The sequence below is a fragment of the Astyanax mexicanus genome, chromosome 1 (assembly GCF_023375975.1).
Source record: "Astyanax mexicanus isolate ESR-SI-001 chromosome 1, AstMex3_surface, whole genome shotgun sequence".
NCBI lineage: Eukaryota > Metazoa > Chordata > Actinopteri > Characiformes > Acestrorhamphidae > Astyanax > Astyanax mexicanus.
In genome coordinates this window covers 94575946-94588352 of record NC_064408.1, presented here as the reverse complement: position 1 = coordinate 94588352, position 12407 = coordinate 94575946, and the positions used below count along the sequence as shown (strand labels likewise).

The window sequence follows — 12407 nt, the reverse complement described above, 5'->3', positions numbered from 1 at the left end:
GGCAGGCTTTCTCAATGTAATAGTGACTCTCCTCAAAAGGTTTTTTACATTCCTACATTTACAGCCTAAAGGCATTAAAATAAAAAGTTCAAAAATACTTTTGCTCAACCCAGTGTGTTTGCATTTATTTTTCTGCATACAAACATGGATTATGTTACAGCACCTATATTAAAATCACTTATAAAGTTAAGTACAAAATATCTCTATTCACCTATGCCAGCTTAAGCTCCTTTCACTCACACACACACACACACACACACACACACACACGGTAACCCAGAACTTGTCTGGACTTGTCCAGAGGAGCTGTATTTACTGGACTTTGCCTTGGGCTTTACACAGTCAGCACCCTACTAAAAACTCTGGGTAACATTCAGCTGAACTCATGAATGAACAGAGCAGCTAGTTTTCTGGGGAACTCAGAGTGGGTCATGCCTGCACACGATACAAACCACACAGAACATTTCCTGTCAGTGAGAACTCGGCCGAAATGGAAAATCACCAGTATGCAGTATTCTACTTGTATGAAAGGGCAGCACCGGATTATATCTGAAGAGTTCATATTTTAAAACAAGATTAGAAAGCCAGGGTCAGTCTACGTGCTACGGCACTGCTGGAGTACAGAGGGTTAAGACCCAACAGCAGCAGCTTAGCAGACATGGGTATTGAACCCACAACCACAACCCAGTGCTCTAAACCACTGTAGCAATAGCATCATTGTCAGAGCTCATTGTCAGCATACTCATCATACCACCTTAAATCATTTAGAAAACACACACAGAGAACAGAAGAACAGTACATTTTTGAATGTATGACCATTTCTGAAGGAATGAGTCTTTGCTGTTGGCTAAATATCAAGGTCAAAGATTGTAACATTGGTCTGAACACTGTAGAGATTCCTTGAAAGCCATAGTTCTCAAGGCCCCAAATGTGCAAAAAAGGCTGTTTAAAAGGCAAGGTCAGTTTCTAACAAAATAGTACTTTTTGTCTTGTTTTTTTTCCTCTCTTCTCACAGGCTGCACTGGTTTCATGTGTCGTAATCAGAGATCAGAACACAAAGGCAACAGAAAGAGCTCAGTATGAAGGAGGTCAGTGAGTGTGCCATCTTGTACAGATGTAGTACCAGCTACTGAAATGGTGGGAATCACTGTTGTAGGATCTCAGTAATGCTAGCAGTTCACAGAAATCAAATTTGTAGGATAAAAACTGAATATTAGATGTGTCCAGGTAATTAAATGATTCACAGGGTTCATAATTTTTTTAACCAATAAATTCTCATTGTTTTTTCATGATTTTCATTCCTTCAAGGCAAATTGACAACATCAGTGCAGACATGGACAATAAAACCAAAAAATCGACCAAAACTATAATGGAAATTGATTATAGCAGGCCTAAAATTAATTACATTATTAAAAAATGTCTGTAAGATCCTGAGAGCTCCATTGTGTAGGGCTAAATTACTGAACTAACTCTGAGCTGATGTATTTGTTAACTTAAAATAGATTTTCTCCATCGATAAACGGAAACACAAAGATTTATAGACCAAATTACCATGACTTTACCAAAACTTGTTTTTTTTTTTTTTTTTCCAAAACGTATCCAGACCTGAAAATTGTGATTTTCAAATTCCATGACTTTTCCAGGTTTTTCTTGCCAATACAAATCAGGTCGTAGGTGATTATTTTTTAGATCATCTTATTCTTCATTTACGCTCCCCTTTAAAAAAAAAAAACAAACAGTCACAGTTCAATTTTACCTCCCCATCTTCCAATCACTCTCTACTCTTTGAAATCAAAGGGCTAATGTTACTTAATTTGTCTTGTTTTTAGCATAAAGAGATCAATAATGTACATTCAAATTTCAAAGGTTTCAAAACTTTCCATATATCCCATACAGTGATATTTTTTTCTAAGGTCAAATATGGAAAAAACATGGACATCATTAATGAGATACCTGATCATTTACTGTGTCTGTTATCATCCAAAAAAATGATTATTAGGGGTAACAGTCTCTACTGTCTACAGAAGGCCATCTACTTTATTTTGGTGCATTGCTGTGAAGATTTGATTGCATTCATCTAAGCATGTTGTATGTATGTCAGGACGTTGGATGATAACCACCCAACTCCATCCCCAAATCTCAACTCATACCACTAGTACTGGATGGAGCAATATCATTCCAGGGAACACAGTTCCACTGTTCCACAGCTATTTAAAGGTTTCTACTCCACCCTTGGCATTAACTCACATTATGGTGCAAAAACTAGTAAAAAGTGTAGTGGACTGTGGAGAACAGGGCAAAATAAAAGACAGATGCGTTCTCTCTTTTTTTAGTTAATGATGCAACAAAATGAAATGTTCGGGCTGAAACCAAAACTGACCAAAATGCAACATTTGGCCAATGGCTATACAAGGATAATGAAGGATGGTTCAACACAGATTTTCATAAATGTTGCCACTTTTTTCAAAGAAAAATAAATTACAAAACAAAACAAAAATAATAATGTATTGAACAATTAAAAAAATATTCCAACAGACATAACAACAAAGCACAATTTTGTTTGATGTAAATCATTAATTCGTCCGAACACCAAAAGTGATTTTTTTTTTATCATTACCAGCTGAAAAATTCAGGCTGGCAAATATCCAGTGCATTTATAGTTATATGTATTGTGCCTCATTTACAAAGAAATCCTGGCTGCTACTACTGTAATGACTGTAGTGACTTCAGCTTTAGTAGGCGGGGCTAAAATATATAATGTGTGTAAATGCAGTTTATTTTCTATTTAAAGGTAAAACTTTAAAAGCAAGGACTGCATACCTGGACTGTTTGTAACATGAATATTATTTTATAACATGAGTTTTTACTGATATAAATATCAGTATACACATACTATATCAAACTATTCTGGATATAGGCCTTAATAATAGCATTACCGCTATTTGTAAGAGCAGAAACATTTAATTCATGTGTCAGCTGGCTTGTTAAGTGCATCATAAACACTTCAACGGGGATCAGTCAGAATTAAACCAAACATGAGAAATGAGTGGTAGCTGGCATTTCCAATCATAGACCCCTACGAGACTCCAGAGGCTTCACCATTCTCACACAGTAGATATCCCCCCTCAGCCACTGCTCACGCTTTATAGAGCACAGAGGTCACAGAGGTTACACTAAAGGACAGGAGTTTGGAAAAAACAGGAGAGTGGATTATGTGTCCACGTGTGTTTGTGTTTGTGTGTATATGTGTGTGTGTGTATTTATCCCTTATGACCCCTAAATCTGCTCCATCAGTTTCACGCACATAGGATATGGACCATTAATAGCTGCTTATTTCCTCTCCAGCTATCCTGTGGGTAAATGTGCCCTTTACTGAACGTCCATCAAGCCTGGAACACAGGCACTGCATCAGCCCCTAAAGCTGCAGCAATGTTATTTATAACACACCTCAACTTAATCAGCATCATCAAATCATTAACAGTGGAGTGAGCCAAAACATTAGAACCATGCCAACGCAAAGTTAACACATGACAACAACACAGGTCGAGGTCTGGCATACTGTACATGTTAGTAAGAGATGGTAAGAGAGTCAGTTCTTGTAGTTTATGTGTAGGATCTTGGAGAAACTGCCACAAGAGCCAAATTATTATGACTAGATGACTGGGTTGCCCTAGGCTCAACAATTTGTGAGGTCAAAGAAGGTTACCCCATCTGGTCTGAACTGCCATAGAAATGTTTAATAATGGCTATAAGAGGAATGTGGTGCAACACACTGTGCAGCTTCCCCGCAGCGTGTGGAGGCTGAATAGCCTCAGTCCGATCAGAGTGCCCCTGATGACCTTGGTCCATCATCAAAAATGATGGTTTGCGACAGATCCGCCTCGCCACTTATAAAAACATGAATGTGCACATAGGAATGTGCACATGGGTTGCGTCATGATATTCTGACATCTATTAAAAACTACAAAACTGATGACAGAACAGGCTCCTTCCTCCCTGCACTCACCCCTGAAGGCTTACGTTACCTCCCGGCCACTGCGCACCTCCAGTGAAACATCCACACAAAGCAACTCAGACTGTTCTCATACAGAGTTCCCCAATAGTGGAACAAACTTCCTTCCACTACCAGATCAGGAGAATCTCTCACTATCTTTAATAAACTACTGAAGACTCTGCCCCGCGGTCATCAGCCACTGCCCCGCGGTCATCAGCCACTGCCCCGCGGGGCTCCTGTACTGTACTGTAGCTGAGCACCGCGGGTCAGTAGCAACAGGACAGGGATAGTTGTTGTATTTACTGCTGCTGTTAAAATACGTGCCACAAAAAATAGTTTGACTGACCAGGAGAGTCCACAACAAGCACTTCCTGTGTGATTTCTCCCTTTCAGTCAGAAGTCGCAGTTTGTAAAAGTGTTTCAGTGCGTCTTGTAAATTTGTTTTAAGTTTTGTAAATTTGTTTTTTTTTCTGAAATGTAATGTTTTTTTGCCCATGTAAAATATTTTTTTCTTTGGTAATTTTGTTTTCTGACATGTTCATTTGTTTTGCACTTCAGGGCCACCATAAGACAAAAGAAAAAAAGAAAGTATCAACATTTTAAAAATAAACTAAATAACCGAAATGAAGAGAATTTAATATTCTGAATATTGGAATATTAAATCAATTTCAGTTAATTGTTATGCAATATCACTACCTTTTACAATATGTGTTATAATATGTATAGTAATTTTAGTACATTTATTGAATTTAGTACAACAATCTAATTATTACTTGTACTAAACCATCTACTGGTAATATCCCCTAAATGCTCTGTAAAGTTTAGCATGCTAAGAAAATTCATCAAAGCAATGATAAAATATTAGCTTATTGACCATCTTCCTCTATGAAAAAGTGTATTTTCAAAATGAGAAGTTTCCAATAATAATAATATGCTTTAGCTCTTCGTTGTGTTTTTTAGGATCTATAGTATTTTCAGGATCAATATCCTTTCAGAGGTCAAGATTAATTTGTTTTACTCTCTAATTAAACACACAGTTGGTAATTTTTTTAATGTATTCACAACATACTCAGAACATAAACATATTGTGACGTAATTTATCAAAAGGGCAATATATATTTACATACTGTTCATCCCTATTGTAAACAATTACACTTATGGTAAAGTATGGGTATGATTAACTGCATAGTAACAAGGAGGTAATTGGATGCCGGTGCATTTTTACACCATCTTACTTTATTTACTTATTTTTAACAAATCTCTGTTTTTTAAAACCATTTTCTGATTATTTTTCTAAAACTCACAATATATTCTCTAATATGTACATTCAAAAAAATAGAAAATATCAGAAGACTATCAAAAATATCAAAAATCCTTCAAGTATTATTGTGTCATACATTTGTGTCATACATTGCACAGCCATACGGACTATATTTAGATTTTGTTTACTTTTTTTGATGTCTAATCAAGTAATTATAGCATTTTTATGCATTACAAATGCACCACTGTATCAAATTTCAGCTTGTTTTTTTTATTTTAATTAAACTTTTTTGTACCTTAATCAAACAAAAACTATCTGTTAATCTGTTATAAGCTGATATACGTACATTTGCACACTTTAATGACTAAATGAGTGTTATAAACTGATTTGTCGTATCAAATTAAGTAAGAAAAGATGTCTTTCTTTGATTTCCTTTAACTAACAAGCCTTGCTGTGGTGTGTTAGAGCAGGGAAAGTGTGTGAGCTCTTTATGACTAGGCTTTAAAGCCATTGGGCTGATGCAATGCTCTTCAAAGTGAAAATGTAACCAACCACTACAAAGAGAAATCAAAGAAAAACAGGCTTACCAAGATAAAGTGAGGCGTTCTCCTTCTTCACGTTGTCATCCAGGTATGTTGGCCCCAACGTGTAGATAGGAGTGGACCCCATGCCCACCAGAATCTGGGCACAGATGAAAAGGGTGACATAGACCGAGTGTTCGTTGCCCTCCTGGTCCCGCGGGCAGGACGAGATGTCCAAAGTGTCCCGGCCACTGCCATTACCTGTCGAGCAGAGGCCTTCGTTCCCCCTCGAAGAGTTCACCTCCTGGATCTGGTAAGGAGGTGAGATAAAGTGTGGCAAGGAGAACAAAGCAGCCCCCACGGCTATCAACACCCCTCCAACGGCCAACCAACGTGGCCTTTGGCCTCTGCCCCCAAAGTAGCTGATGAACACCACCACCACAAGGCTTCCGATGTCAAAGCAGCTGACCAGCAGTCCAGACTCGGAGCTCCTGAGGCTGTACCTTTTCTCTATGGTGGTGATCACACTGCTGAGGTAACCTGAGACCATCAGAGACTGGATGAAAGTCAGGTAGCACATGCAGAAGAGGAAACTCCTCGAGTCTGCGAGAATCTTCCTGACGTATTTCCTCACTGGAAAGTCCATTAGTCTTGCTAAGGAGAAGCCAAGCTTTTTTCCGCCTGCCCTGCTGGTCTCAGGCCTCAGGGAGCTGCTAAGGCCCATCATACTGGACACCGAGGGCGAAAAGTCAGTCCGAGTTGGGGAGTCCAACTGGCTGGAGTCACTTTTTCGCTGGAACTCGCTGAAGACTGAGCGCTGGTCGGCGTGTATCGTGTTCTGGGTCTTGCTGACCGCCCTGGAATCCAGAAGCTCATCACTTGCTGGGCATCCACCGTTGAGAGCGGGCAAACTTTTGGATTTGTAGTAACTTCCCGAGTCCTCATACTGGTTTTGGAATTCACCAGCCCCAAGGGACACGGACACATCACTTCCAGTCTCATCATTATCTGAGGAAGTCATTTTCCAAAATTCGGGACTTGTCTTGACTTGGATTCAGTATCTAATGCCACAGGCAAGAACACAACACAGAGACTTGCCGTGCAGCTCTGACTGTACTCAGTTCAGAAATGCTGCTGTTATGAATGATGAAAGCATAGATCATGATTGATCATGAACATGATCAATGCCTACAGAACTATATCAGTTAACATGATCATTTATAATAGTCTACATCCGTTTTCTGGAGTTAAAGTTCACCTCATATGAGAGATTTAGAAGAGCATGAAGGCAGTGATCAGGCAGCAAGCAAGCAGGCATGGGTTTGTTCAGCATATTTCATCTTCATCACGGCTGAAGAAAGCATCCTGAGGGAAAGTTCTCTTCGGCCATCAAGCTGAAATGGGCTTTTACTGATGTTTTATTCAAAAGCTTCTTTCCCGGTCGCCGTGTGGGGTCGTTACCCTTGATTTTTTGGAACAGCTGCTCAGTATCCTGAATTAAGATGGGAAAAGCAGAACAACAAAAGAATGATTAATCACAGAGCCATCAATAATTGTGACTGCCCCCACATATAGTCACTCTCAGTGGGTTACAGAAGTACTCAGATGTGTAACAGGGGAGAAAATCAGGTAGAAAAACTGAAAACATGTGGCAAGTTATTTTTTCATTTTGACTGTCCATTTCCCTTTATGACATTTTTTAAATCATTAAGTATATATTCTGTACACATCCTGATGAATAAAGCAATAGAAATATTTTAAATTACCTGGAATAATATGATTTTACATTGACTATAGAAAGTTACATTTTTTTATTTTCTACTGAAAAAATGGGCAAGTTTGTGTAGCAGATAATATATACAGTACGAGGTAGAGTCTCCTAAAACGGCTTTCAGTTAACAGCTGTGCTGAACTTGACAAGAGTTAATTACTGCAATTTCTAGCCCTCTTAATGCATATTATGGCAAGAACTACTCAACTAAATAAAGGAAAAAACACTTTAAGAAATTAAGGCCAGTTAATCCAAAAAGAAACCTAGAACTATTAAAGTATCCTCAAGTTCAGTCACAAAGATCATTTAAAACATTATGATGAAACTGGCTTTCATCAGGACCGGCCCAGGAAAGGAAGAACAAGAATTACCACTGTTGTACAGAATAAGTTCATCAGAGTTACCAGTCTCAGAAACCACGAGTTAACAGCACCCCAAATAAGAGCACCTAAATGCTTTACAGAGTATTTTGGTTTGTTTAACACTTTTAAGTTACTATATGATTCCTTGTGCGTTCCTTCATAGTCTGGATGACTTCAGTATTCATTTAAAACGTAGGAAATAATACAAAAATAAAAACATTAAACTGAAACTTTGACTGCTAGATTATTATTATTATTATTATTTTAATATGGCAATATATTGTGAAATTCTGTAAACAAGACAATGTAGTTATTTGTTTTTAATCAAATTGTAGGAAAACTGATATAGCATGAAAAATAAACCATCATACACATAATATCTGAGTAAAAAACGAGTTTACATTCATCCAAACAGAACAGTGGAATTTCAACACTATGCTAAAGTTTAAACACACAATTCACATATCAACTATTACAGTAATTAAATTTGTTTTGTTTAACAGTATCACAAATAAAACAAAAAAAAAACACAATACTTAGATAAATTGATATTCTTACTCCCATATGTGTTTCATTCATATTTTCCCTGCTTTGTGTTTTATTGGATTTTATGTTGTATTGTATTAAAGCCTGATAAATAAACCTGGGAAAGAATTTCGACTGTCCACAAAGCTACAAGTAGTCCAACCCTGTGTGAATGTGTGTGTGAGCATGTGTGTGTGTTTTAGTCAGACTCCAGTCAGGCAGTCTGAGAAGACAAAGAACAGACAGAACAGTACAGCCTATATAGACTGGCTCATCTAAACCACTAGAAACATTACACACAGCCCACACACACAAACACACAAACACACATTTACACAAGATGCTCTAAAGCTCTTACTGAACAAAGACTGAGCCCAGTCACGACTTTACTCACTGACAACAAAACCCAGCAGCTGAAGAACTGACAGAGAGAAAGAGGAGTAAATAGAGAGATATAGAGGAGAACAGAGAGCTATAGAGGGGACTGTCCGCCCGGCTGCAGCTCTGAGAGAGGAGCAGAGCCGCTGTCAGTGAGAGACACAAACAGAGAGAACAGTACTTACAGTGAGACAGAGAGAGAGAGAGAGGGAGGTAGATGTTGTTGTCTCCAGCGCGGACACTCACTGAGTGAATGAGATTGCGGATTTGACGGAGGGGGCTGAACGGAGAGAGAGTGCAGCGCTGCATGCTGGGATTTGTAGTTTTCCCCCTCAGAGCACCGCTCCTTTACTCGCAGCTTTGTGTAGCTTAGCTTTAACTTAGCCACAACACTTTAAGGTCTCATTCCATCGTTTTTTCACTCATTTTAAAATGTCTAAATGTAGTTTCTAGTACGAATGACTGCCATGTGAGCCGTTTTTTGGTGGGGAAAAAGTGTTTATAACCCTGCTTTATTTCACTGGATTATTGGTCTCTGAAGAAGGAGAGGATTTTGGCAATTGCTCATGAATATTCATGCATGCAAATATATCACCTCTGATTGGCTAACAGCACTGAAGCAGAAAACCTGCCCTCACACACTGTCAATTTTACAGCTCTAAAACTTAAAGTTAACTTAAAGGATACAATGTTTTCAGAGATACAGTTTTAGTTATAAAGATACAGCCCAGAGAAAAAAGATGGACGCCGTGTCTCCGTTCCCATTCATTCAATGAAAATGAAGCCAAAATCTTCCGCCATGTTGGCGATCCTGACACCCGATTCTGCACAGTAGAGACCAGAGGAGGGAGAAAGACTGTGGAGAGCAACCTACTCATTTAAATAACCCCGCCCCTGAGGGCTGCCTCAAGGTCACAGGCTGCAGAGCGGAGCGGAGCTGAGGGTCTGTTACTGGTCCCGCCCATAACCAGCCCTTTTACAATAACCACACCTTTTTTGAATAGAGCTGAATAACGTTTTAAAAACCGAATTCTGTGGGGATATAAAAAATTGACAATTTAAGCAGAGGTTACACTAACTGTTGCATTTAAATAATGGAGGTAGAATTACAGTATATTAGAAAAAAACGTGATTGAGAGTTGTCTGTTTTGCCATTGAAACCTATGGGGATGGGTGGAGTTACACAGCTTTCTGCAGCCGAACAGCAGGGGGCGCCCGACCTGTGGTGGCTTCACTTTTAAGAGACGATGTTCTGTCCAGCTATATACAGCATACCTGTCAAATTTTAGATTAAAAAATAAGGGATATTTTCCTCTGTCCGCTTAAAGTTGTCCCACCAGCCCAACATAGGTTCAGTATCCCTTACATTTTAAGACAGGTTTACAAAAAAAAATCTAAAATAACGACATGTGAACCACTTACACACAATTAGATTATCAGAATCTGAAATGTTGCGGACATTCCTACATATGTCATTCTTTTAATACAGCCAAATTAAAAACACTTTTCCAAATATTTTTTTAAAAGTTAAGATTTCATGTCTTTTTGGCATAAATGCACTCTTTTTTATAATATATTTTTTATTTATTTAATGGATTTAAAATTGAACAAAGGGTGCACACATTCTGCCAACTGAATCTTTTGATCACTCCACCCCTGATCAGTTTAGTTAATTTTTAACATTTGTAGTTCAAGCTGTATTTTTTTTTTTTTAAAGGTTTAATCTGTGTGTTTTATTTCAGAGACGAGTATTTTTAAGCAGCTATCAGAAAAATCTCATCACAGTTTACATGATTAGCCTACCGTTCCCTTTCTTTAAGAAAAATCGCTGTATATCCAGATATGTTTTAACATCAGCTGCTCCGACTAGCTGCCTGTGGCTTCCCCACACTGACCCTCCTTTGCAAGCTGATTGGCTGTTTCTCCTGAAAGGCGGGACTTTCTCCTTGAACCGGCTGCACGATTGGTTAAGAGACACAGAGCAGTCAGCTCCCTGTCTCCTCAATAATATATATTTTTTTATTTTAATATAATACGGGAAATTTACGGGAAAATACTAATACGGGAGGACAGCGGGAAAGAGGAGTAAAATACGGTAGCTTCCCGGCCAAAACGGGAGACTTGACAGGTATGATATACAGTCTATGATACAGCCCTAAGTGCTAGGTAAAGTTAACCCTTAAACTTCTCTTAACGTCAGACTCTCAGCAACGCTGCGAGGCTAAGAAAGAAAGCTAAACTAACTCTACTAAACTCTTACCTCAGATTTGGTGATTCGGAGCCCTAGACTCCTCTTTATATAATAAAATCTGACGTGAACGACGCACGCTTTGATCAGTTTTCTTTCAAGTTGTGTTGCCTTGTCAAACTGTGTTTCCCTAGTGTATATTTAGGGACGCAGAAAACGCAGAATCAACCAGAGATCCGATTTAAACCGTTACTTACACAAGAGAGCTAACGCTAACTAGCTGCTCTATTTTCCTTTACTAGCTACTGCAGACAATGGAGGTTGAGAAAGCGTTTCATGTGCAGCATCATATACAACTCAGAGAGACCTATTGTATCTCGCAAAGAACAAAACAAAAGTGGATTTTAGCGGATTATTTTGAGATAATAAGTCATTATTTTGAGATACTAATTCATTATTATGAAAAAAGTTTTCATAAAAATGTTTTTTTTTTCTTTTGCTGGAGTGGAGAGAAAACAGCTGGTCTGAAGTTCATGCTCAGGTCGAGGAGGAGAAAAAAATCCAGGCGGTTTGCTTTTGCTGTTTTTACATCTATAGCTGCACAGCTGCAACAAGAGATGTGTGGGTATGAGATAGAAGCACATAGCGCATGCGTAAAATTCCTGTTTAACCTTTCACATTCATGTCGCATGTCCATGGATCGGATAAGTATCCAATTTAGGAGGACATATGAAAGTGACTCAGATCTAGGCCAAAAATCTGATTTGAGTCACTTCAGCATGATAATGTGAACGTAGCCAAAGCGATTCAAATCTGATTTGAAAAATCGGATTTGGCACGTTCACACAGCCATGAAAAAAATCAGATCTGAGCCACATTGAGCAAAAAATCAGATTCAAGTCACTTCTGCCTGGTAAGGTAAACGTAGCCCTAGTGGGATCTGGATCAACTTACAAAACCTTCATATATGTTAGCCATTCTAAAGCATAAGAAAAAATACCCCTTGATACATATGCCTATATAACCAACCTATATACATTTGCAATCAGAAATATTAAACCTCCTGCTTACAAAAGATTTCTTAGTAATGTGGATAAAATATAATGAAAAAAAACAACAACAACAAAAAAAACTCATTAAACAACAAAAAATATTTTTTAAACTCTTATTTAAGTTATTTTGACAACAGAAGTTGAAAACAGATTAATTGATGAATCATTAACATCTATAGAAGGATGAATATTTCTGACTGCAACTGTAAATATGCCTATATATCTCTTGTTAGAGTGCAATATGTCAAGCTTTATGATGTTTATACTGATAACAACTCAGCTGATTGTTTTCTTTTTCTTTCCCTCTCATTTTGATTATCATTTAATGGTTTAATTATTTTAAATGTTTCATATT

General features: G+C 38.0%; 1 protein-coding gene across 1 annotated transcript in view; it reads right to left on the bottom strand.

Moving 5' to 3' along the window:
- The window catches only part of LOC103042093 (solute carrier organic anion transporter family member 5A1), a 94576-nt gene extending 85521 nt beyond the window's left edge, over nt 1–9055 (bottom strand). Inside the window, exons 1-2 of the mRNA XM_007253551.4 lie at nt 8998–9055; nt 5843–7268 (exon numbers count right to left, since the gene is read on the bottom strand). Of these exons, the coding sequence (XP_007253613.3) occupies nt 5843–6797 (955 nt within the window). The 5' untranslated portion in view covers nt 6798–7268; nt 8998–9055. The remainder of the gene's footprint in view (nt 1–5842; nt 7269–8997) is intronic.
- Between the last annotated feature and the right edge of the window lie 3352 nt (nt 9056–12407).